Below are 27,826 nucleotides of genomic sequence, written 5' to 3'. Positions count from 1 at the left end.
AATTTAGTCCTCCTGGGGGGTTGATAATTGTCATTCCCATCAAACAATGTGGCACTTTTCATTCCTAACACATTACCCAGTCCATATCAATGCTAAAATCCAGTTTGTTTTTTCCCCGTATTGAAATATGATGTATTTTCAAAGTGTTCCTTTAATTTTTTTGAGCAGTGTATAATTGAGGGACTTTTGAAGTTCATGGGATATAGCTTGCATACATTTTTATTTAGAGAAAAAAAATAATGTTTTTATGTTCATTATGATCATGTCTTTACAAATTTCATAATTATTTATTATGGAAACAATCACTTATTAATACAAAATGATTGGGTAGCACTAAAGTGTCAACTAAGTTACCATCTGAATTTAATTTTGTTCTTTTTTTTTTCCTTTTGTCTGCATTTATTCTCATTGTTTATCTCCACAGAAGGGGTGTCAGCATTTTATGAGATTAATGCATATTTTAGTCTTGCTGCCAAATATTTTACTATTTAGTGCATGCGTGTGACCATAACCAGCTCTCCCTGAAAGCTAAGCTGATATTCTTTATTAGAATTCCCTATTAAGAGCCAGGGAGGGCAGTGCTACACCTCAATGGTGATGTGCAGGAAAACAAAGGGTGGACAGGACGAAACAGGACGGACAGGGATAGGGACGAGCAGGCGGTGCTATTACAACTGAAGAATGTCAGGTGCTGTGTTATTCCCGACTATTAATTACCCATCAATAAAACAAACAAACAAACAAACAAATGTTAAAAACAAACAAAAACAGAAAAACAAAACAAACAGAACAAAACAAAAAAGATAAATAAAAAAGATAAATAAAGTAACACTATTTAACACCATAGTTGTGGAAGTCTTGACAGTATAGAGTAGAATAGGCCAGAAGAAGATAATAGAGAAAGAGAGAATGGGTTTAGTGTGAGTATAGACTCTGGAGAGAGTCTCAGCACATTCTGGTGGGTCCCATCACTGCTCAACAGTGGAACTCGACAGGAGCTGGTGAGACTTGATCAAACATGCAACATGCAAGTATGAAGGACACCGAAGCCCAGAACAGCTATCACGGCAATGCAGGGCCAAGCTAACAAGGTGCCCCACCCTCCGGGCAGCAGGAGCCACGGGGCAGCACCTCCAGAGAGCAACCGGGGCCACGTGTACCACACGGACCCCGATAACAAGAGGGAGCAGCTACCGACACCCCCAGCACGCCAGAAGGGCAAGAGGACCCACCTGCCACCCAAGCTCCAACCCCGACCCCCCAGCCTCCACCAGAACCCTCCACCCCCACCCACACACCCTCCCACACCCCCAAAGCGCAGCCAGGACGCCAGACACAGGGGCAGCCGAAAGGACGGCAACCAGCCCACCGCTTGGCAGGTCGCCACCAGAAGAAACCGGAGCCAGGTCCCGATGCGAGTCCAGAGGGCAAAAATGGACAGAGCGGTGGGGGGCCCAGCGACGCCAATGGGGAGGCACCCCGCATACCCCCCCACACCAGCTCCCGAGTGAACACAGCACACCCAAGGCCCCCACATCCCGCGATGCACCCTGACACCCCACCAGGACAGAGCCACCACACACCACCAGCCCACACTGCAGCCACCGCGCCCCCCAGGACAGCCAATCCAGACCCCGCAGCCCACCAAGAGCCGCTGCACCAGCCGGGACCCATCGGGCACCTAGGAGAACCCCCACAGGACACAACCCCAGCCACCGCGACACAGATGATGGTCCACCCCACTGCCCCATAGCCATAAAGGGGCCGGGTCCCACCAGCGAGGCCATAAATGTGAAACCCTCCCATTACTCCACTATTAATATGCTTCCCGATCCCTGACGAGAAACATTATCCCTGCACCGTGATAGTGTAATCCTGAGTGTCATGTGGTGCATTAAAAGTGGGGAGGCTGGACGAGGCGTCAGCCATCTTAGACCTACCCTCAAGGTGAGTGTGTGTGGTGCATTAAAAACGATTGGAGAGCAGGGGAGGGAAGCAAGAGGGTGATGGGGAAGAGACAGGGCCGTAGGGCCCCACCACAGATCCCATCGCTCCCACCCCCACCTGCCCTCAGGGCCTTAACTGTTGTGTCCCTATATGTGCCTAAGAGTTGCTATTTACAGTGAGGTGTGAAAAATGTGAAGTGCACAATAAGAGGCAGTCTGCTGTGGATCCGGCCCAAGAGGACAGAGCAGCGGGGGAGATGGGTAGTAAGACCACTGGTACTGATGCAGAGAGCCCCCAGAGCATGAGGCAAAGGGTCAGGGTGGGCCCACATGAACCAGCTGGCCCAGCCAGCACAACAACCCCTGAGAGCTGCAGATCCAGAGCAGCGCCCCAGCAGACACCATAGCCCCACCACGGGCCAGCCGCACGCAGCACCCCACCCTGGAGGGGTGACCAGGTCACGCCACAAGGAAGGGTGGGCCACGGGCGACCACGCCCATCCCGGAGCCAGCATGTAAAGGATGCAGGACGCCCACCCTGCAGCGCCACCGAGACCCCACCCACCCCCCCACACCCCAGCACAGCACCAGGTCCGGACGAAGGCATCCAGCCAGCAGAAACTGAACTCCAGTGGCAGCATGCAGGCCAGGACCAAGGACAAGTCCTGTGCCCAGATGAGCCAGAGCCACCCCTCCACAGAGACCACCCAGCCCCCACACCAGACCCCCACACCAGACCCCCAGGCAGCGGAGGGCCCCAGGCCCCCCCAGGGGAGGGAGAGGGGCGAGGAGGAGCGGGCAGGCAGGAGAGGAGGGAGGAGGAGGAAAGCAGAGCGGGAAGGGACAGGGGAGCGACGGAAAGGCCGACCCACCCCAAACCCCAGGACCAGCCAGGTACCCCAGAAGAGGCCAGCCGCTGACACCCCCAAGGCCCCGGGAGAGCGTGCAGACCCAGCAGACCCAGAGCTCAATGGGGGAGACACCGGAGACACCCACCCCCAGGGAGAGGGGCCCCAGCCACCCCGACCCTGCAGAGCCAGAGAGCAACCCCGGGAACCATAGGGAAAGGACACCACCAGTGCATGCACACTGCCTTGAAGTCCATGGTGCTATCAATCTTTGAGAGTTAGAGGGTTAATAAACTGAAATAGAGCAGAGGAAAGTTAGACCATATGCACAGACAGAAAAGGCATCACAATTATATGAGGGAAGTGGCATACGCCCACATAAAAGCAGAAGCTATAGATTATTATTTAATGATTTAATAAATGGAGACCATTTTTCTTTAAATGAGTCCAATTCTTTTTTCCGGGTAGCAGATATTCCCTCCTGTGAAATGTGTTCTTTGAGGAGGTTCAGCCAATAGACGATGTTGAGGGCTTTCTTATCTTTCCAGTTAACTAAAATGGTTTTATTGGCAATGGCGATAGCTGCAAGTGTGGGTTTGATATGAATGTCTGGTAAGGCTGTTAGCGTTAGGTCGCCAATTAGGCAAATGTTTGGGGAATGCGCGATCCCACAGTCCAAAATATCCGAATTTAAAAACAACCACCTTCTAGTTTGGGAAACAATACTGAAATGAAATTATTCAAAAATAGCTTTGATTGTGTTCTTTTTGTCAAGTGGAGATAATCATGACAGATATTTCTTTTTTGGCAATATATCAAATTTTATATGGAAAATAACAAATTATATCAATGTCCGAGAAATGACTGTCAACTCAGTTACCCATTACAAAAACACCTTTCAAGGAGGTGTGTTAATTCCAAATCATATGGAGAAACAAAGCCCATTATAAAAAAAGAGATTCTCTGTAACCAGAGGGGAAATAGAGGGTTGGAAGTTTTAAGTTTTGAAACTATGAATAATATGTTCAAAATTAATTGGTTATGTCGCCTCATCAGAGAAAATGTTAATACGTGGAATGCAATTCCAAATTATGTATTCAAAAAATGAGGAGGAATTCATTTTTTACTCAAATGTAATTATAGCATTGACAAAATACCAATTCAGTTATCAAACTTCCATAAACAGGCATTGCTCTCCTGGGGGCTGATGTACAAACGCGGCTTCTCGCCAACCAGCTGCTACATATGGAACAACCAACATATACAGCACAGAAACAAAACAATATTTTACAAGTCTTGGATTGATCAGGGAGTATTATGGGTCAATCAGTTAATCGATGAACAAGGACAAATCTTACCGTACAACCAATTTATTAACAAATACCATCTCACAATCTCACAAACAGAATACACTTTCCAACACAATACCAATAGAAATTTTGCAGCTCCTGAAAGGTTCCCAATTCCACCCTCTTATTCAGAAAAATGATGCCAAATTATTCATCCATAACATGGACATAACAACCAAAGTCTGCTCAAATGAATTTATCAGGAATCTCATTCAACCCTCAAATCGACCGGCGGCCAAATCTTACTGGAGTTCACTATATGGGGCAATAAACTGGAGAGGGGCGTGGCTGGTTGGCGAGAAGCTGCTCATTCACAATAAGGTCAAAGAAATATCATACAAAATCTGTCACAATGCACATCCAGCAAAAAAAAAAAAACCCTGGAGAGATTTAAATTAAATATAAACTATAACTGTGACTTTTGACAAACATAAGAAACCATCATCCACCTCTTTTATCAATGCTCATACAGTAAAAACCTCTGGAATCATATACAAAACCTAATCCATAATAATAGCGGATACAGGATTGGCCTCCGGGAGAGCCACATCCTCTTTCAGTTTGAAAATCCCTCCATATCTTACGATCTTTCCCTTTTGTTACAGACTATAATCATGCTGGGCAAATTTCATATTCACAAAACTAAATGGGCAAAGAAAAAAACAAATGGAAAATACTTTGAAAATGAACTCAAACAATACTTTAATACAATAACAACATCATCAAACAACAAAGCCATAAAAATATCAGACTTGTTTATTAAATACTTAAACCCTGATTTAATATAAAATGTGTTTATATTATTATTAATTTCACCCTCTTCTGCTCACAATATGGACGAATATGATCTGTTATCCATATGGTTGTAATACTCCCTTTATATGACTCTTTGTGTTTACGCTGTAATATGAATAAGTTGTTGTTTCCATTTCGTGTTATTCTCTATGACCATTCTCAGTTAACATCCTGTATAACATCTTTGTGTTAAAGTTCAAAAAAAGAAAGAAACCAAAAAAAAAAAAAAAATCACATGACCTGCTCCACATGATGTCACTTCCTCCTGAAGAAAAGAATGGTAAGACTGCAAGGTATACTCTTTCTCCTCTTTCTGAGTTATTCAATATAAAGTAGTATGCGAGTCAAGTGTGGATTTATTGCATGTCAACTATGTTACCACAATATCTTTATAAAAAAAAAGTTTCAATTTCAATTTTATTAAAATGTATATATAATATTTAGAAGAATCTTTCTCTAAAAATGCCATATGGTGTTTGGTCATAGGCAGTCATGTTGATTTTAGGCCTGGAAACAGTAAAAACGTAAACTATGTTACCGGTCAACTAAGTTACCCTGTAAAGGTAACTTAGGCTACGTTCGCACTGCAGGCTAAAGTGACCCAAATCCGATTTTTTTGCCCCTATGCGACCTGTATCTGATCTTTTCATGACAGTCTGAACGACACAGATCCGATTTTTTCAAATGCGACCCAGGCCACTTGGATATGTGGTCCTAATTCCGATACGTATCGGGTCTTTTGCCATGCGACTTCAGTCTAAACGGCCAGGTCCCATTTGTCCGACATATACGTCATTTGTACACGACAAACGTCATTATTCTGTGTTCAAGCAAAACACGTCTTCGGGCTGCCGAAGACGTGTGTCTTGCCGTGAGTGTTAAAAAGAGGTGCTCACAATTTTACGTAAAGGTCGCCCTTGTCATTTGAAAATTCTGAATGAAGTTCGCATCTGTGAAGCCTCTCACATCACTATCTCACCACTCCTGGCTGCGACTCCGCACCCACACAGTTCTCTGGACAGACGTTGCTGCCACTGCCCCACAAAATGCCAAAATCCAGGCTCTCTTCCTTCTTGACCTTCTCCTTAAAACGATTAAGTTATAAATATGCTGGCTCCGGCTGGACAACAACTTTAAAATTGCCAGACATGCTCTACTGTTATAGCGTCCATGTTTACTTCCGTAAACACTGAACACACTCTCTGTCGTTGTTGTGTCCTCTTCTGTGCATGCAGGACACTTTTGGGTCGTGTGAGGTTCACACAGGAGATCACATACAAGTCGCATTTAATTGGAAATGTGAACGAACTCGCAAAAAAATCGGAATTGAGCATTAAGCCCTGCAGTGTGAATGTAGCCTTAGAGGACTAAGAGTAACATAGTTGACACTCACGACATGTTTTTGTAGTTTTCATGAGTTTATTAACCCTCGTGTTGTCTTCGAGCCAAAAATGACCTGCCACTATGTTTAGGAGCATAGAAAACCCCAAAATGACCTTTTTTCAACTTGAAATTCAATAACTTTTCCTAAAGTGACCCCAACACAAAAATTGTCTTCAGATCATTTTTGACCCAGTAGTTAAAAATTACAGCCACAGTGGACTAAAACACAGACACACACACACACACACACACACACACACACACACACACACACACACACACACACACACACACACACACACACACACACACACAGACACACAGAGAGACACACAGACACACACACAGACACACACACCGATACTTCCACAGATAAAAGGGACTTCATCAAACTTGTCCATGTTCTTGGGTGAGAAGCAAGTGGAGGAAGGTGTTCTGTCACAGCATTAGTAACTCCTACAGGGTGTCCATGGCGCCTGGGAATCATTTGGTAATGCCAACATTTAATTTAGGTTCTGACATATTAGTGTAATTAGGATACAATGTTTTGCATTATTTTGTTTTCAAAATGTTGGAAGAGTGCAGCACACTTTTTTTGGTAAATGTTTTGACACAATAGAGCACCATGTTTTTTACTCAGTGTAATGCACTTTTATGTTTTGCTCAATGCAATGCATTTTTGTTTTTTGTTGAAAAAATACTATTTTTAAAAAAGCCTACACAGTGCATTCTTTGTGTAAGCAATTTTTCATATCATTGTTGATTTTTGGAGGTTAGGATCACTGTTTAAGTTTACAGTGTCTGTATAAGTTAATAAACTTGCAAGCTTCGTTTCCAATTACTTTATTAAATATATATGGGCCTAATATAGATGATTCTAATTTTTTTTATAGGATTTTTGATTTACTTCCAGATGATAAATCCTCTCACATTTATATTGGTGGTGACTTTAACTGTTATTTGGATCCTTTCCTAGATAGAACTTCAGTTAAGCCACCAGTGATTAAAAATTCATCAAAAACACTTAAAAATTTAATGAAATCAAGAAATATTATAGATATTTGGAGATTAAAGAATCCAGATAAAAAAGAGTTTTCATTCTATTCTCCGGTACATAATTCATATACAAGAATTGATTATTTTTTATTAGAGGCAGGAGACCTTTCCACTGTTCAGAAATCTGAATACCACCCTCGCGTTATATCTGATCATAGTCCTATTAGTTTGCAATTAAAAACAAATTTATCTAAAATAAAATACCAATGGAGATTTAATACACAATTATTGTTATCTTTAGATTTTAAAAACTATATGAATCAAACTATAGAAGTTTTTTTTGATTTGAATGACAACGGAGCGGTCTCCGACTCTACTCTTTGGGAGGCCTTTAAGGCTACTATGAGAGGATATATTATATCATATGAAAGCTCAAAAAGAAGGGAACAAACAAAAAAGAAGATAGATCTAGAAAGAGAGATTAAAAGGATGGAAGGGATCCATGTAAATTCACTTGCGCAGTCTGACTACAATAAAATTCTAAGATTAAAAAATGAGTATAACATTATTATTCAGGAGGAGATATATAATTTTCTTCTAAAAAATAAACAAAAACATTTTGAAATAAGTGATAAACCGTTAAAACTTCTTTCAAGACAACTTAAAGGAGAACAATCTACAGCAGCAATTCATAAAATTCGATCAAAGACAGGAGAGATTTACACAGATCCTGAAGATATTAATAATGTTTTTAAGGATTTTTATGCAGAATTATATAAGTCAAAATCAGATTCTTCACTTTTCCACTTGAATGATTTTTTTGCCAAATTATCTTTACCTCAATTGAAAAAAGAACAGCAACACTTACTAGATAATGTTATCTCTACGGAAGAATTGACAAAAGCATTACTCTCATTTCCACCAAATAAGAGTCCGGGCCCGGATGGATTCGGAGCAGAGTTTTATCAAGCTTTTTCGGAAAAATTGACCCCTTTTTTACTTAGAATGCTTAATCATTCTTTTCATAAAAATAGGCTCCCTGAATCACTATATGAAGCCAACATATGTGTTATACCCAAAAAGGGAAAAGATCCTTTAGATCCAGCTAGTTACAGGCCTGTCTCACTTTTGAATTTGGACCATAAAATTCTTACAAAAATTCTTTCAATACGACTAAACAAGTTTATAACAGATATTATTCATCCGGATCAGACCGGATTTATACCAGGCAGGCCTGCTTTCGGTAATGTGCGAAGACTACTGAATCTGTTGTATTCAGATTGCAACGGAAATAATAAGGCAGCCATCTTGACTTTAGACGCCCATAAAGCCTTTGATTCAATTGAGTGGGAATATTTATTCATTGCTCTTAAACACTTTGGTTTTGGAGAAACCTTCATAAAATGGGTCAAAATGATTTATTTAATGCCAAAATCAAGTATCATATGTAATAATATATTATCAAAGAGCTTCCAATTATATCGCGGCGTAAGACAAGGCGACTGCCTTTCTCCTTTACTTTTTAATATAGCCTTAGAGCCATTAGCTATTGGCTTAAGAATGCATCCTGATATAGAGGGTTTTACAGTTGGTCAATCAGAGAGTTTGGTGTCACTCTACGCAGATGATCTTCTTTTGACTTTTGCTAAACCAGAAACTGGAATCCCAAACCTGCTAAAATATGTGGATGCTTTTGGTAAAATATCCGGTTACAACATAAATTGGTTAAAGAGCGAACTTATGTTCATTGGCGCTAATAGGACCATAGATAGCTGCCCAATTAAAGTGGTGGAAGATCATATAACATATCTTGGGATAAAAATATCTAAAAATTATGAATCCTTGTTAAAACTCAATTTTGAGGAAGGACTTGAAAAACTGAAACGATCTATTGACTACTGGAAGACCTTGCCTCTCTCCATGGTGGGCAGAGTGAATGCCATAAAAATGGTATCTCTGCCCAAGTTTATATACCTCTTTCAAAATTTGCCAATTATTATACCTGCGGATTACTTTAGAAAAGTTGAATCAATGATTTTGGACTTTGTATGGGGATATAAAAAACATAGAATATCTAAAAAACACATATTAAGATCCACAAAGGAGGGCGGTCTCGGTCTTCCGGTACTCAAAAACTACTACTGGTCAGCTAACATACAAGCATTGACCTATTGGAAAATTGGTGCTCCTAACGATGAATCACTTCCTTCTGCTCCATTATGGGTGAAAATTGAACTCCAGTCACTTATTAGACCTTACACCTCTTTGTCAGCTTTACTTTTTACTAGAACAATTTCCTCCGTAAAGTCAATAAGTCATAGTGTCATTGTTAGGAATTCAATCAAAATGTTAAGTCAAATTAGAAAAAATTTTGATGTTCCTGGTGTCTCTTTATATACACCTATATGTTATAATCATGCTTTCACGCCTGCTATTATGGATAAAACATTCTTTGATTGGTACTCTAAAGGTATCAAAAGTATAAAAGACGTTTGTCAGGAAGGCAGACTTTTTACATTCGAAGAATTAAAAACAAAGTACAGACTTCCTCAGTCGGGTTCATACAGATATTTACAGTTAAGACACTTCATTAAAAGTAATCTAAATAATCATGAAAAGCACCCTGTTTTGGTAATACTTAATCAGGGCCTGTCTAGTAAAAAAATTATTGGTAAATTTCTAAAATGCTGTAGTTCGACACTGGAATCAACAAATGACGTTAAAATGGCATGGGAAGGGGAATTAAAAACTACAATATCCGAACAACAATGGAAACATTCCCTTTCCCAAATCCATAACTGTTCAATTAACAGTAGACACAGACTAACGCAGTTTAAAGTGATTCATCGTTTTTATTACTGTAAAGCATCACTGCATAGGTTCTATCCTGAGGTGTCTCCATTCTGTGACAAATGTAAAACAACTGAAGACTCACTGCTACATTCTTTTTGGGAATGTCCAATTATTCAACCGTTCTGGTCTAGTATTTTTTTTTTCTTTTCCGGAGTATACCAAAGGAACTGTGCTCCGGATAGAGATATGGCGTTGTTTGGATATTCAAAGGAAACACAAAACCTACCACAACATATAAGGGTTGCTATAGTTCTTGGGACAGTTTTGGCCAAAAGACTACTTCTTAAAGAGTGGAAATCATCTTGTGCACCGGGTTTTAGAACGTGGCTGTCTGAATTAGTCGATGTTATATCATTGGAAAAAGTACGTTATATAAAAACTGGAAATTTGAAGAAGTGGGAAGAAATATGGTCTCCGTTATTGAAATATTTCAATGAGTAAATGTGAATGTTAGACAGCTAGATTCAGTGTACTGTTGTGGGTATATAGATAAAAATGTATTGGGGTTTGACACAAAGTTTCTTCGTTGTTTGACAGGCTCCCTACCCTCGCCTGTTAAAAAAGAAGTTGACAGTTATCATGACAAATTTAAGAGAGAAAGAATTAGATCATGATAAATAAAAATAGCCATGTGTACACAATTGCAATCTTTAGGGTACACATACAAAACTTCTTTTGAAATCTTGATTGTGTCAAACCTCAATGAAGAAAGGAAAAAATAGTGTCCAAATTGTGCTATATGTGTAAGGTATATTTCGCTCCTCTGGTGTGTGCGGTCGGGTTTGAAAGTAGTATGAATGTGCAGATGTAAGTGGGGCCCATTCTGTTTTATTTTTGTTCTAAAATTAATAAAAACATTAAAAAAAAAAAAAAATAAATAAATAAATAAACTTGCAAGTGATTCATGTAAACTAGTCTGAGTCTGCATTATTTGTTTATATCACGATGATGTCAAAAGGTCTTAATTAAAACCACAAGAGATGGAATATGCAGTTTGCTATCATACAATAATAATTTATATAGTTCATGATTATGTTATTTGATAAATAAATCATTAAACTTTTTAATGTCCAGTCAACGATGTTACTTTTGTCAACCAAGGTACCATTATGTTTATAAAAAAATAATTCATTGTTCCCTAAACTCGAAGTAAAAAATTTAGAGACTTAGTAGCTGTGAAATATGTAGCTCAGTATAATTTAATCAAGAAAATTATCATGAATCTCAGGACTTTTGGGAAAAAAATATCTGGACTGTTAACTGTATTCTGTGAAATTAGGGGTATTAATGCAAAAAAAAAAAAAGCTTCATTGCCTTTAATAATTGGGGATTCTAATGAGCACATGCTGAATGTAGGCAAGTGGACACATATTCTTCCAAGAGCAACAATTTGTTTAAATATCTGACATTTACCCCAAGTTAAAACTTTTCAGTTTTTGTCCATAACATAGTTGACCAAATAATGAGTTAACATCTCAGTTTTTTAAATAAATATCTGAAACAGTTATGCCTGAGCTTGGCAATTACTGAAAACGCAATATTTTAGGAATACTTTTTAAGGAAAAATAATAATGTATTAGAATTTTTTTTTCAAACTCAAAATGTCCCGTAATTATATATTGACCCATCTAGCAGGTTAAAAGGCAGCGTGAAATTCTCTTTTTACCTGTGAAACTGAAATTTCTGCTATTCTCTACATACCTGCTAACCCACTATTTTCACTTTGAAGTACAGCCCTCGGGTTTACTGAACACATTATTTAGCATTTATTTTTGAATGAGAGATGGTGATTAAGGGACAGATTCAGTGATGCAAGGAATATAACAAGTGTATTTATTCTCTTTTAGAAAGTCTAAAAGACATTTGAAGTCTCTAATGATGTTTATGCAGAAGTGAGGGGCCATTTAGATATGTTCAAATTTCATAATTTATTTAGAGAGGTGAATATCTGAAAAGGGCTAAAATATAAGAAGCTTTCTTTGGTCTTTTGGTCTGGACCAAAATAGAATTGCTGTATTTAATGGTCTCAGGTCTACAATACAAGGCTATTAGGGCTCTATGGGTCATTTCAAGTTTTGTACTGTGGGATTTCTATGATATTTCTAAATTGAGTTTTTATACTAACCATTTTATACTAACTGCTTGCTTTTATAAAATCATTTTCCTAATGTTTTACACTGTCTACGAATATGGAAAAATACTGGATAAGGGAGGTATGTAAGAGTGGACAAGTACTAGGTGAAAAGTTATGATGAAGACTCTGTTTCAAGGTCATGCTGGAAGACTCTGTTCCACAGAAAAGAACAACTGCTTAGGTTTCAGGGCTCAGAGCACAGCATCAAGATCAGGAGCAGGACAACAAGATGGCTGCTCATACGCAAAGGAGGGGGTCAGATGCGCAGAAGACAACCATTCAGAAGAAAGACACACCTTGAATGCTTATGCACTTGTGAAACTGGATATAAGGCTGGGTCGGGAAGAATAGCATGTCAGACTTCATAAACTGACAAGAATCCTGTTGTTGTCAGAGATAGAGGTTTAGACCCAGAGCTCTGTATACTATATTCAATCTACTGTTAAATAAACACATTGAATGAGACCTAAATACCTTATTCTATTGCTTCATTCAACGAACGCACAGGAGCTATCTGACACATAGTCTGTTTGTGGGTACAATGAGATTGTGCTCCAACAGTACACTTCACCTCTGTTGTAGATTGTAGACTGTGTCAAACAAGGACATAACCAGCATATACTGTATACATGCGCTGGGCCCTACAGCTTTCCAAAAATCTAATTTTTATGTGAATCCTTTTAAATGTTTGTTTTCATTCTTTTATCCATGTTTAATATAGCATTATCTTGTAGGAAATTTATTCTAAAATTTGATTATTTACAGGAAGAATTATGGAACCCTTTGAATTGGCTATGGACATATCTTCAAAATATCAGAAGTCATGTTTGAGTAGCATCAGTACAATATACGAATAAGTCTATCCATTTGTCACTAATACAATGATGTTATTGGACACAACCATTATAAAATAGGAATAAGACAGAACAGTTTGTCTTTTACAACAGCTAAACAGATGCAGTTGAGACACAGAAGAAAAAAGTATCAAAATGTTTGAAAAATGGGCTACATCAAGGCTCAGTTGGCTGCTTAAGAGTAAATGACATACTTTCTATTGAACAAGCTTGAGCAAACCATATGAGCACTGCTTGGTTACATGTAAGTTAAAGGTAGGCCAGTTTAGTAATCAAATGTGACAAATGGATTCTTGTCCTTTACCCTGAAGAGGATATCGGTCTATGTTTTTTCTCCCTTATTCTGAATGAAAGAATTCTAAAATAATTATTTTATAGGTTTGCACAACATAAACACACTACTCATGTAGAAAAGGTTTGGATGGTTTTTGGGCGATCAACATATTTTTTTTCTGATCATAAAGTAAATCAAATCATTTGCTAGCACTGGACCTTTCATCACCTCATGATGGACAATTGGTCATAGACTATTTTCACATTCTCCATAAGATCAACAAGTTCTACAAAATGAGTAACATTTTTCATTGTTTAGCCCTAAACAACTGCATGTTAGATTGGACATTTGTAAATGACTGTAAGTTCAATGAGCTGACTCTCAGCTTTAAGTGGGTTGGAGGGTAGAAACCTTCATACTAGGGTAACAGGTTAGGAATAATGCCCCTTTGCCTTCAGCCAAATTCAGACAGTGCAGTACCAAACCTTTATTTTCAGTCTCTATGTTTTCTCAATTTGAAAATTAGGGGCAAACATCATAATGAGCCCAAAACGGGTGTATTAGTGCAGCCATGTGAGAGGACTTATGTTGACATAGTAAATAAAGAAGTGTCTCTTAAAGCCCCAATCTCATTAACTATGGTTAGATAAAAGTTGTTAATGTGCAACTTTTCATTAAAGTTTTTACCTATGAGCAGATGAAAAGTTGATCCCATGACAGTGGAAGTCACCAGTACTCCCCCAAGCTTCATCAAGTTACCGTGGTAGATGTCATTGGGCCACTTCACCCGCAGGTTGATGTCCTAAAAAAAGTTGAAATATGTTCAAACATCACTGATTCTAAACATAATACATTTGCATTCAATACGCTGATACTATGCAGCATCATTAATATGCTATCACACAGTGACAACATGTTCATGTCAGGCAATGTGACATTTTGGTACTCCAGACAGCTGTTACTTAGAGTGTACACTAATGAGGCAAGACACTAGACTGAATGCAAAATACATTGTTGGTCTGTTACATGCAGCCAAACAGCTCAGTTGCACTAATAGAATATGTGATGGTCTCCTGTGGTTTGTCATCAAATCTTAGCTGCTGACCTGAAAGTTACCAGTTAGTATGAGTAGGAGTTATTCCAGCACATCCGCCAACATCCCGTCAGCAGTTTATGGTATGCCCTTCTTCAGATCACTGTCAGTATGGGCACCCGATCCTTGTAGTTTCAGGATGCTCTGACCTACTTGTCTGGCTCATGTCAAGTACCTCAGGCCACATCAACATGCTGCCAATGAAAATCAATTGTCTACTTGCTGCCTAACATATTCTAGACCTTGACATGAACCTTTGCTATTCTATTCAGCTTTGACTTTTGACTCATTTTTGTATGCATAAGTGTACTACACAAGACATCAAAGATGATGTGCAAGCCAAACAGACTGAAAATACTATTAACTGAGTGTGCAGGCTGATACCTGGTATCCGGGAAGTGTGCGAACTGCCTCCACAATGGCTAGAGCAGCCAGATGCTGCAGGAAGGGAATCTTCTGTCCAAGCCTGGAGCTCAACTCAATCTGGACCCTCAGAGTGAACATGGCACAACCCAGAGGGCTAAGCCAGGCATTCTTGCCACGACCTACAGCAGCAAGCACAGGAAACATAGAGGTGGATGCTAAGTGGTGACCAATAACATACATAAACAAAATCAAAAGAAAACTCAGCTGAAACTTTGGTGTAAATCAGGAGGTATATGTGAATGCTGCATCTGTAGGTTTACACTGTGCTGAAGCACTAACCTCTTCCTTGGCTTTGCTGAGCTGCTACTGCTATTAAACCCACATCCTTTGGTATGTGCAGAATCAGCCTAAAGAAAGACAGAAACACACACAGCAATCTTAAACCAACTTAAAGATGTTCTAGAAGGTGCTGGGACATCTGGTTAGATTGACGTTTATTAAATTGTTAGTGCATGTACTTCAACCTTAATCATACTGTGGGCCTCACTAAGAAAATTTCAATAGATAATTAATCTGCTAAGGAACGTGGCAGAGTTATGTGACGATTGGCGTACGTTTTTCTGTCTGTGCACAACATTACTCAAAAAACGGAATAATGGCTTTGGATGAAATTTTCAAGGAAGGTTAGAAATGACACAAGGACCTCCTGATTAGATTTTGGCAGTGATGTTGCTTATAGTCTGGATCCATGGATTTGTTCAGTATTTCTGTGTCATTGCGAGATAGTGACACGGCATCACTGCACCTATGACAACAAACGAACACTGTGAGCTGTCTGCTCTGACGATCATAAGATTGCGATCCTACTACAAATCAACCGCTGCCGATTTATTGGGACTTGTCCGTCGGAAATGATACAGTGAACAACCGTTTAAATTGTAGGGGCATTTTCAGGTCCCATCAATTCCCACTGCCTTCTACATATTTAGGTCATGCGATTCGGTATCCGTACATAACACATAACACATGCCTGTGCTCAGCACAACGTAATTTTTTTTAGCAAAGATTTCACCCATTGGAAATTATACAAAGACTGAGCAGCATTATTGCTACATAGCTGTTATTATGTGTCAAGAAGCGAAGGTCATATCATCAACTAGCTTGTTTTTCCAAGATATTAAATGATGAGTCGATTGATACATTAGCTGTACAAGAGACAACTATTTGATACTTTTTAAAGAAATAATTAGCTGGCATATTTCAAAGATGTCACACTTTGCTCAATTTTAAGTGACTGTTAACAACACCAGACACCAAAAGCAAAGGTTCACATATCTTTTCCACTCACAGATTTGTAATATTGTATTATCTTCCAAAACAAATAAATGATGAAGTACTATATTTCTTTCATTTTGTTGGGTTGTTTTTATCTCCTTTTAGGACGAAGTTAAGTACACCTGTAATTCTCAATGAGCCTAACCACACGAACACCGGAATTTCCTCATCTTTGAACGCATGGCATATATTCGTCTACATGTCTGTATCATGGCTTCACATGGAAAAGAACAGCCAGAGACCATAAGTTAAAGAGAAAGGTGCACAACACAACCCCTTCAGCAATAAGCAGCTGAAAAAACTGTCTCTAAAGACTGGTATAACATCTCTAAAAATTTGAACAGCACTGGCAATAAAAAGCATGCTGTGTTTTGTTACATTAAATTCCAATTGTGGAAACTGTATTTTAAACATGGCAAATCAAAATTCTTAGTAGTTTTATTTTGCATGAAAGCAAATACTCTATTGTTAAACTTCGAAGTAATGCAGTACTGCTGTAAGGTGATACAATTTCGAATCAACTGACATTTAAGTGACATTACACAGGGATGTTCTCACCTCAATTGTATATTGTATATCTAACAGAAGAAGCATCAAAAAATTCACAAAAGCTTAAATTTTAGATCACCCTGCAGGTTGCAATTATTAAGTCAGTCAGCATTTCATCATTGCTGACTTGTAATTTTTTTTTTTTTTTTTTCAGGGGCTATGGTACTATCAATAAGCAAAGAGAAAATGTTTGCACATTCTCTCATCTACAAATGTAATTAAAAGTGATCCAGGGACCCAATGCAACTGCCCTCTATTGACTAATGAACAAAGAGTGTGAAGCTGCAAAAGCAGGGTAGGGCCTTTCTACTATTGTGATGCAAAGCTGGTCTGTGGTAAATCAGCTTAAGTGCTATCCCAGTGAGAGGGTTCCCCATCTCTGGTCAGATTGAGCTTTGTAAAATACTTCTCAAAGAACTGCAAAGGGACAAATGAATAATACAATCTAGATTCTAAGATCAGCATGTTCGATGGGACAAGCTGTTAACTTTGTAATGCAGACTAAATTAGCAATGACTTTGTCACACTTTAACATTTTAAAATCATTAAACTGATTTCAAAGTAAAACAAAGATGACAGAAAAATACAAAATGTATTTTTTAATTGATGATTTCATTTATTGAAGAAAAAATGCTGTCCAGCCCCATCTACTCTATATACAAAAAAAGGTAATTGTCCCCTTAGCTACCAAGCAGTTATTTCACCAGCCACACTCATATATACATTGCTGCCAGGCTTGTTGAATCCAAACAACATTTAAATAGAGGCTCTTGGACTTGAAAGAACCACAGTGAGAGATATTATCAACAAATAGAGAAACATGGAACAGTAGTGAACCTTCCCAGGAGTGGCTGGCCTACCAACATTTCTCCAGGAGTGCATCAAAACCTAATCCAAGAGGTCACAAAAGAACCCCTAATTGAAACATCTGCAGCCTCATTTACCTCATTTTAGGTCAGTGTACATAATTCCACAATAACAAAGACACAGGAAGAAAATGGTATTGATGGGAGAGTTGCAAGAATCAAACCACTACTGACCAAAAACAACATAAAGGTTTGTTCAGCATTTGCAAAAAATATCTGAATGAGCCCCAAGACTTTTGGGATGACATCCTGTGGACTGATGAGTCAAAGGCAGATCTGTTTAGAAGACACAGGTCCCGGTACATCTGGTGGAAAGCTAATACTGCATTCCACAAGAAGAACATGATACCAGCAGTAAAACGTGGTGGTAGTGTAATAGTTTGAGGACCTGGACAATTTGTCATAATTACTGATGGAGCCATGAATCCTGCTCTCTATCAGAAAATCATCCTGGAGAATATACACTATCAGTTCATGACCCAAAGTTCAACACTAATGGGTTATGCAGCATGACAGAGATTCAAAGCATACAAGCAAGTTCACATCTGAATGGCTCAAGAAGAACATAGTTAAGGTTTAGGAGTGAAGGAGTGAAAGTCCAGTTGAGAGGCTGTGCCAAGACCTTAAAAAGTATACAGTAATTTAAATAATCATTCGTTACAATCAAGGAATGCAGAACACCATCTCTGAACGCACAAGATGGTAGGATCAGAATTTTATATAAACAACATGAAAGCATGGATCCATCCTGTCTTGCATCAACAGTTAAAACTGCTGAAGGTCGTGTACTACCTGAGTATTGTTGCTAACCATGTCTATCCCTTTATGACCACAGTGTACCTGTCTTCTAACAGCTACTTCCAGCAGGATAATGTGCCATGTCACAAAGCTCAAATCATCTCAAATTAGTTTCTTGAACATGACAATGAGTTCACTGTACTCCAATGGCCCCCACAGTCACAGGATCTCAATCCATCAATGCAATGGAACACCTTTGGGATGTGGTGGAACGGGAGATTCGCATCATAAATGTGCAGCCAACAAATCTGCAGCAACTGTGTGATGCTATATGGACCAACATCTCTGAGGACTATTTCCAACACCTTGTTGAAAGTATGCCACAAAGAATTAAGGAAGTTCTGAAGGCAAAAGGGGTCCAGCCTTTTACTAGCAAGGTGTACCTAATAAAGTAACCAGTGAGTGTATAAATAACCTCCAATAGCTGCCTCCTCACAACACAACCAAACAAACAAAGAAAAACTTCCTGCTGACCAAAACTCTTCCTCAGATAGAAGGAAGAAATTTTGAAAACTCTATTAATAGTCATTACATACGCTGAAAACTGAAAATAATTTAAAAAAAAAAACTTTCCGTGTAACTGAATTATGCTTCAGTACAAGTCTTTCAAAGGCATCATGCAGATGGCATGTAGGTGGAGAGTTAAGTATGGACTAGATAAAAGCTAATTATAAGCAATTTTAGCTGGAGCATGTCCCATTTGGGAGCGTAACTGGTTAGGAGGTGGTTAGCCCCTGCTGGTGTTATAACGGGGAAATCTGCTTTTTTGGAGGACCAGCAGAAAATCAATCCAGTTCTAGACTGTTGAGGTCTGTGCCAACAATCAACTTCTACAGAAATGAAGACAGAGTCCTCAAGCTTCAGAAGTGAGCTTGAAATAAGTATACCTGGACCTAACAAGAGAAATGAGGTAACTGCTGACCACCTCTTCTGATATCACAAAACCATCTGAATTTAGTTGGATCACAGGTTGGGGCTGGGACTATATTTGCAAATGCACCTTGTTCAGACTTAACTATAGAAGTAGATCAAGCTCTACATTGTAAAACACTAAAATGCTGAGTTACAGATTTATGTATTTCTATCTGATCTTCTGACTAATAATAACAGCAAGCATCATCATGTTTAAAATGTCAAAGTGAAAAAATTTCAACTGTCATTCTAAACTGGGCATCTATCATGTACGATCAGCTCAGGAAACATTACAACACAGATGTCTCTGAACTCAGGTGCACCCCAGGCCCATTTTTACATGTTAAAACAAAGTAATATGACAAATGTATGCATGCCTTCTGAGATTTCTACATATTGGGTTTTGTTGTTGGTTTGAGAACCAGTGTGTAGAGTAACAAAAATACAATTTTTCCTCAAGAATGTGTCTGACTGAGCAAATAGAATGTAGGGTTTAGAGATGACATCTGGGCCATGCAATCAGTGCAGTCCTGTTTTTGCAGGCCAAGAAGATCAACTGAAATGAGTCATCTTCTTTGCACTGATATGGCTAACAGTGTCATGATAGTTTAGGATGTGAAATCTCTCAGTTAAACTTTTATGCACATTACATTAGTAATTTCAGCTTACTATATGTTGTTTGAAATCAGGAACTTTAACACCAAAGCTGTGAAAAATGAGTCATTAAAATGTTGTACTATGTCTTACTCTTTAACATTGAAGAGTGCAACATTAAGAACTGAAAACATAGCATATCTGTCTCAATATGTAAGAAGCTCAAATTAATATCTGGAATTGAATTGAACTGAATTTCCCTTCGGGGATTAATAAAGTGATTCTGATTCTGAATCTGAATTATAAGATGAAAAGAAAATTATTAATGCTTTTACACACTCAGTGGGTGGCTGTCAATAAGGGAGGAGGAGCAGTGCTGTGCTAGGTGCCTTAAAGTATTCTTGTGTACTCAGGGGATTTCTGTACAGGCCAGGTCAAGGTTGAAACTCTAGTGGTGATTACATTCCTCTAAAAAGTTAATCTCATTTTGAGAGCCTATTCACTGAAGACCTCCACAAGCCAAGAAAGAAGTTTGAATGAATTACACAGATTCTCATTCATGTCTACAAAGTGATGCAAAGTCAAGAGAGAATAAGCAATTAAAACCAAACAATGCCAAAGGATGAAAACAATGACATTGCAGATGTCAGAAATGAATGCACCATCCTCATGTCACAGAAAAACTGTGTGTACACAACTACTATAAGGACAGCAATGTATTTTTCATCTAATTTTAACGTTTTTGCATCTTTATAATCTTATATTGATGAAATGAAAAAGGTGAAGTTCAAGCGCATGGTACAGCACCTGCAGTTCCCAAAATGGGTGCCAAAGCACCTAGGCAAAATGTGAAGAATGATCCTATCATTGTTGTTTTTTTTTTTTTAAGGAATGAAAATTTAAGTAAAGTACATTTTATGCTACATTTTACATATCATTACACCAAGACAGAAATAAAAAGCTATAAATATCAAAACTGCTAAGTTAAAAATGGTGTCATACTCAAATCAGTGAAAAGGTATGTTGATACATCTACTCTCTTAATGGAATCTGAAGGTGGATTTATGTTCACATGTCAGTTTGTGTAGCTCTTTACCTAGGTAGAGTGAAGGATTATGGAAATTTAAGCAACATAGAGGCTACAGAGAAATACCTGTGTGCAGTCTTCCAACAAGCAAATAAGGTTTGTTCGATGATGAACCTATGCAAATGGTTGAACAGCGTTGACAGGTTGGTTGAAACTGGAAAGGGAACAACCATAGAAGAGTCCACAAAAGCACTGCCTATGACCAAGGATGCAGAGTTTGGCAGTAATTCCACTACAAGGGAAGTTTTAACCTACTATGATTTCTGTCTTTTCTGCATCAGGGGCAAAGCAAAGGGACTCACAACAATGTATATAACAACATATGTATTAGTATGTTTTGGCCTTGGGCCAGCTCAATGTGGACAAAAGTAAAATGGCCAATAGTTTCACAAACAGGTTTGCCTTTTTGAGGAAGACATGCCACAATAGTAAAAGGAAAAAGAGGGGGTTGATTTTTTCTTTTTAAAACAGCATTTTCACCTTTCCAAAGCATAAATCTGTTTGTTCTTTTCAAACAGACCTGGCAGAGATTTTTAAAGCACTTTGAAAAATGTCTAGATAGATGTGAAGTTACTAATCCACATTAATTTTAATTCCACAGATTCCACCAATATCTTTCCTAACACATACAACATTTAACTATTTAATCAGGTGGAGTTGATGTGGTCAGTAAAGATATTTTCCTGAAAGCCATTTGTCTCCCAAACAAGTCCCTCCTCCCCAAAAGCTCTCTCACTTTCTAGATTAAAACATCACACATTAAAAGATTGTTTTCTGCCATCGCTGCTCATTTTTGAAACAGGATTTGCCATGAATAAGCGAGTTTGCATTGATCAACCAGTAGCATCAAAGGAATGATCAATAAGAGAGGACAAACTAATCTGTAAATGTGATTAATTTAGTTAATCTTGTTGACTGAGGAAAAGCAGAAATTATCATTTCCAAATAACTGCACTGGAAGTAATCAATGACAGAGGGCTGTTCCATTACTACAGGGCAGCTGAGATATCAATGCATGACCTTGCTTTACTACCTGCTTGTCTGGTCTAGTCCTGATATGGCAGAGGCTCTGAACAACAACACACCACTATTAGACTACACACCTAAAAAATGTCCAGTTTGGTGTTGCTTGACCAAAGCCAGAGTCTTCTTGTATTCATGTCCAGCAGTTGATGTCATAGACTATAACAGTTGTGGACATTACTGATGGATTAATACTGACTGCTGAGGTAGCTAATTTCAGTCCCATCAAAGTGACTTAATTAATTAATTCCATTAACTATAATAACATATGAATAAATACAGGAATTATCAAATACAAACTTATATTTCGCCATATTTTGACCAGCAACTATGAGATAAAATGGATATTAACAATATTCTCTGTTGTAGGAGAGAAAACTATAGCCGAATATACCACTATTCTTCCACAAGGAACACTTATTTTTTACGCTGTTTTAAAGTTTCTTAGAATTAGAAGCATTACTGTTAATATAAGGCAGTGCAAGACTGCAATAAAATAAAATTTTGAAGGCACTCCCTGAATACAACGTATGCAAAATAAAAAAGCCTATAAAGACCTTGCATAAAGTATAAAAAGTCAATTAAAAGACATCACAGAAAGTCTAAAATTCTATAAATTAATTTAGCAGACATTTCTATCCAAAGCAATGTACATCTGAGAGTAGATACAACACATGCAAGGATCTAGTCAGGACAAAACAACCTGGATAAGTGCCATAAAACAAGATCAAGTGTCATAGTAGGACCGTGGTGCCTACAGGTAGTGCAGATTAATAATTCATTTCTTTTTGCAGTCTGTGAAGTGCAAAGGTGTTCACTGAAGAGATGGGTTTTAAGTCTTTTCTTCAAGACTGAGAAAGACTCTGCAGATCGAACAGACTTTGGTAACTCGTTCCACCACTGGGGAACCACAGAAGAGAAGAATCTACACTGCTCAAAAAAATTAAAGGAACACTTTTTAATCTAAGTATTGCATCAAGTTAGTCAAACATGTGGAATACTGATCTGGTCAAGTAAATAACAGAGGAAGTTTTTAGTCAGTTTGAGCTGCTTTGGTGTTCATGAAATTAACAACAGGTGCACTACAGGGGTAACAATGAGACAACCCCCAAAACAAGAATGAGTTTACAGGTGAAGGCCACCGACATTTTTTTCCTTCCTAATGTTTTCAGACTGTTTTTCACTAGTTTTGCATTTGGCTAGGGTCAGAGTCACTTCTGGTAGCATGAGGCGATACCTGAACCCTACAGAGGTTGCACAGGCAGTCCGACTCCTCCAGGATGGCACATCAGTGTGTGCCATTGCCAGAAGGTTTGCTGTGTCTCCCAGCACATTCTCAACAGCATGCAGGAGATTTCAGGAGATAGGCACTTAGTCTGGAAGAGCTTGACAGGGCCGTCGAAGGTCCTCAACCGATCAGCAGGACAGGTATCTGCTCCTTTGAGCAAGGAGGAACAGGATGAGCACTGCAAAAGCTCTACAAAATGACCTCCAGCAGACCACTGGTGTGAATGTCTCTGATCAAACAATCAGAAAGAGATGTAATGAGAGTGGTCGGAGGGCCAACCGTCCTCTAGTGCCCGCTGTGATCGGCACCGTGGAGCTCGGTTGACCTCGGTTGACATTTGCCATAGAACACAGGAATTGGCAGCTCCACCACTGGCACTCTGTGCTTTTCACAGATGAGAGCAGGTTCACCCTGAGTGCATGTGACAGACATGAAAGGGTCTGGAGAAGCCGTGGAGAACGTTATGCTGCCTGTAACATTGTTCAGCATGACCGTTTTGGTGGTGGGTCATGATTGTCTGGGGAGGCATATCCATGGAAGGATGCACAGACCTTTACAGGCTGGACAATGGCACTCTGACTGCCATTAGGTATCAGGATGAAATGCTTGGACTCACTGTCAGACCCTACATTGGTGCAGTGGTCCTGGATTCCTTCTGGTGCACGACAATGCCCGGTCTTATGTGGTAAGAGAACTCATGCAGTTCCTCGAGGATGAAGGAATTGATGCCATTAGCTGGCCCCCACGCTCACCTGACCTGAATCCAATAGAACACCTTTGGAACATTATGTTTTGTTCCATCCAACACCATCAGGTTGCTCCTCAGACTGTCCAGGAGCTCAGTGATGCCCTGGTCCTGTTCTGGGAGGAGATACCCCAGGACACCATCTGTCGTCTCATTCAGAGCTTGTCCTGACATTGTCAGGCATGCATACAAGCACATGGAGGCTATACAAACTACTAAATAATAGTAAAAATAATGATGTGTTTTCAAAGTGTTCCTTTAATTTTTTTGAGCAGTGTAGTTACTGACCGGCCCTGTTGTAGTGGTTATATCAAGCCCCTTTTTTGGCCGAGCATAGAGAGCGGGAGGGACTGTAGATCTAAATGAGAGAGGTCAGGCAGGAGGTATAAGGTATAAGAAGTAAAAGTCACCAACAGCATATTTTTGGACTGTGGGAGGAAGCCGGAGTACCCGGAGAAAACCCACGCATGCACAGAGAGAACATGCAAACTTCATGCAGAAAGATCCCAGGCCCAGGCCGGGATTTGAACCAGGGATCTTCTTGCTGCAAGGCAAAAGTGCTAACCACTTCCCACACCATGCAGTGATGCAGAATGTTAGTACATTTTCCACAGTGCTCTTGGACAGGTCTTCCAGGAGACTCTGTGGCAGACTGGCTCTCCTCTGCTTCCTCAAGAAAAAGAGAGGTGCTACTGAGCCTTACCAATGACTGTGGGAGTGTGGGTAGACCAAGACCGGTCTTACGGGGCTGACTGGACCAGACCATGCTATGGTCTTCCAATCAAGGCCCACACCTGCCTTCAAAAGAGTTGTCATCCCCATCATTTGGCAGCAGATTCAGCTATTTGTGCAGCTTGCTTACGCGTCTCTGTGGTAGTTAATTACTCCGCTTCTGGAACCCTGCTACTGTTAAGCTGGCTTTGTAATAGACAAATCATGTCAGACTTCAGATACGGGTGTATTGTAATTGGTCAGAGTAGTCGAGACAGATTTTGGTTTTTCAGATGTTATTTGTATTTTTGGTTATATATGTTTGGTTTTATTCCCTCCACCCGTTCTTATTGCTGATTTCGGTAGTGGTTGATATTTTGTTAAATACTTGTCTTTCAATAAAACAAACTTTGTTTACTCTAGTCTCAAAAGCATCCAGCGGCTGTGTAGTTGTTGCCCCAGCTCTCCCTAGGGAGTGGGGATCGCAACAACTGTCGTTCAGGTCAGAGGATATCTGCTTTCCTAACTTGACTGTCTGGGGGTGGGTGGTCAGGAAAGCCAAAGTCCAGCTAAAGACTATAGAGTTTAAGCCCAGATTGTAAAGTTTGAATATCAGAGTGTTAGGAATGACAGTGATAAAGGTAGAAATTAAGTCAATTAAGAGTATCTGAAGCTATGCGTCAGGTATTTTCAGCAATCCAGAGCAGTGAAGAGAGAAACACAGATGTTATCTTCTGTATATCTGTCTGCCCTGTGTGCAAACTGGTGTTGATTTAAAATAGAAGCATTTCTGTCAAAACATTTTTCTATCCCTGGGGGAAGTGGAATTGGTAAATAGTAATTCAGGAAACTTAGAGTTTTTTGTTTGGGAATGAGTATGACAGTTGTTGTTTTGAAGCATGTTGGGACAACAGCATGGGACAGGGAGAGGCTGAAAATGATAGTAAAGACCTCTGCTAACTGGTGTGCACATGTGTGAGGGCACACAGCCAGGGTTACCATCCCTACCTGCTGCTTTCTTTGTGTTGATGTTGTGTAGTGCCCTTTCGACCTCAGTAGTGTCCAGTATCACTTAATGGTTTCCTGATGGTATTCTATCACTACACCGGTGTTGCATTAAAGTGTATGTCAATACCAGTATTTCCGAGACGAAACAGATTCTTCACTTGGCTTTTCAGCCATGGTTTCAGTCTTTCTTGGCAGTGTCAGCAATAATCTATGGCAGTATAGATAAGGTGTACTTTAATAGGTCAGAATTTTCTGCTAAATCAATGATCAATCAATGGTATTTACAATGTTACAAGTGCTGTTTTTTAGAAGTACTTGTACACAAAAAAGGCAGCTGTGGAGCTTTGTCAGAATTTCAAAATGGTAAGTTACCTCCTCATAATAAATGTAGACATTTGATGAAAATAGAGTGGGCTGCTTGCTGGTAGTTAAAAATAGTCTTAATGAAGTGAAATAAAAACATATAGGTTTCTGAAACTCATGGGATTTCCTAGTCCTTTCTTATGTAGGACTCATCAGCACTGAGATGGACTCAGGGCTTTGGAGTACAACATTTCTTCACTGGACAAAAAATAAATAAATTAACTCAAACACTGCACCATATGTTCGTTGGAATAAGAAATGAGGACATTTAGGCATCTGCTTACAATCTTTTATAATTGCAGGTGGAGCATGCAAGGTCAATTAGATTTTTATGGTCAAAATTGTTTGCACAGTTATGAGGAACCATTTTCTTTGCACCAAACCCCTGTCCTGGGGTTTGCGTTTTTCACAGGAAACACAACCTAATTTCATGCATTGCTAGTTTGGATACTGGATTGCTTGTAAAAACAAACAATGATATCAGGGGTTTTGCACAACAACTGGAGCAGCTTTAGGTGAAAGAGTTCTTTGTTAAGGTTGCTTTACAACTGGGATTTCAGAATCCGAAGGTGCTACTTTATGGGGCGGCATGGATCAGTGGGTAGAGTGGTCGTCTTGCAACCGAAGGGTTGCCGGTTCGATCCTCGCCCTGTCGTGTTCGAGGTGTCCCTGAGCAAGACACCTAACCCCGAATTGCTCCTGATGGGGTCGTGGTTAGCGCCTTGCATGGCAGCTTCCGCCATCAGTGTGTGAATGTGTGTGTGAATGGGTGAATGTGACGTATCATGTAAAGCGCTTTGGGTACCTTGCAGGTATAGTAAAAGCGCTATATAAATACAGACCATTTACCACTTTAGTGTTCTGTTTGTGTGACTATGCTATTAAATATGACGGTTTCAAAATTAAAAATTATTCATTGATAATAATTATTAATTATTCCTAGTCGCACAGATTTTCTGGGCAGAAGTAGTAATGATAGACAGTGACCGTGTTTTACAAAACTGTGTTAATGCCAAAATACGTGTGTATGTATATAACCACAAGTAAAAGGAAAATTTATGTGAACCATAATAAGGAAGAAATGAACACAAAGGAAAAAGTGGATGCTTGGATTTTTATGCCTGAGCCTGAAGCTTTTGCAAGAAAAAGTCAACATGTAGGAAAATTTGCTCCAGGCACAGGGATCAATCCCAGCATAGCAGGAAAAGAATCATTATACTCTCTGTACCAGCCAAGAGGTCTCTATAAGCTCTTAAGCCAACATTTTCCCCCAATTCCAAAACTTTCAAAGCACTGACTGTAGTTAACTAAACACCAGCAGCTACCTAAGAATTGTCACAGGCATGAATCAAAATTTTCTGATAATTAATTCCAAAATAGATAACATAGCCATTAATGATGAAGACAACAATATTATTTAGTAAAGACTGTTTGGCAGGAGTAAAAATTCATAGAACAGTAAATTCTAAGGCTGGGTTTTGTTATTCTGCTGTACTGCATCTCTGTTAATGTGCTTACATTAAGAACTTGCAAAGCTAAACATTATCAAATACCACTTACATCATTTTGATCTAATATGAACTTCTATATGTGACCCTTTTTATTTATCTGGCATGATTACATTCTTTAACAAGACGACATGGTCATCAATATCCT

General features: G+C 39.3%; 1 protein-coding gene across 1 annotated transcript in view; it reads right to left on the bottom strand.

Annotated features, from left to right (window-relative positions):
- hlcs (holocarboxylase synthetase (biotin-(proprionyl-CoA-carboxylase (ATP-hydrolysing)) ligase)) overlaps window positions 1-27,826 on the bottom strand; it is a 137,182-nt gene that overhangs the window by 6,332 nt on the left and 103,024 nt on the right. Inside the window, exons 7-9 of the mRNA XM_051937652.1 lie at window positions 15,231-15,298; window positions 14,910-15,070; window positions 14,120-14,234 (exon numbers count right to left, since the gene is read on the bottom strand). Coding sequence (XP_051793612.1) covers window positions 14,120-14,234; window positions 14,910-15,070; window positions 15,231-15,298 — 344 coding nt within the window. The remainder of the gene's footprint in view (window positions 1-14,119; window positions 14,235-14,909; window positions 15,071-15,230; window positions 15,299-27,826) is intronic.

Source organism: Acanthochromis polyacanthus, chromosome 17 (assembly GCF_021347895.1).
Source record: "Acanthochromis polyacanthus isolate Apoly-LR-REF ecotype Palm Island chromosome 17, KAUST_Apoly_ChrSc, whole genome shotgun sequence".
Lineage (NCBI taxonomy): Eukaryota > Metazoa > Chordata > Actinopteri > Pomacentridae > Acanthochromis > Acanthochromis polyacanthus.
This window is presented reverse-complemented; position numbering and strand designations above follow the sequence as displayed.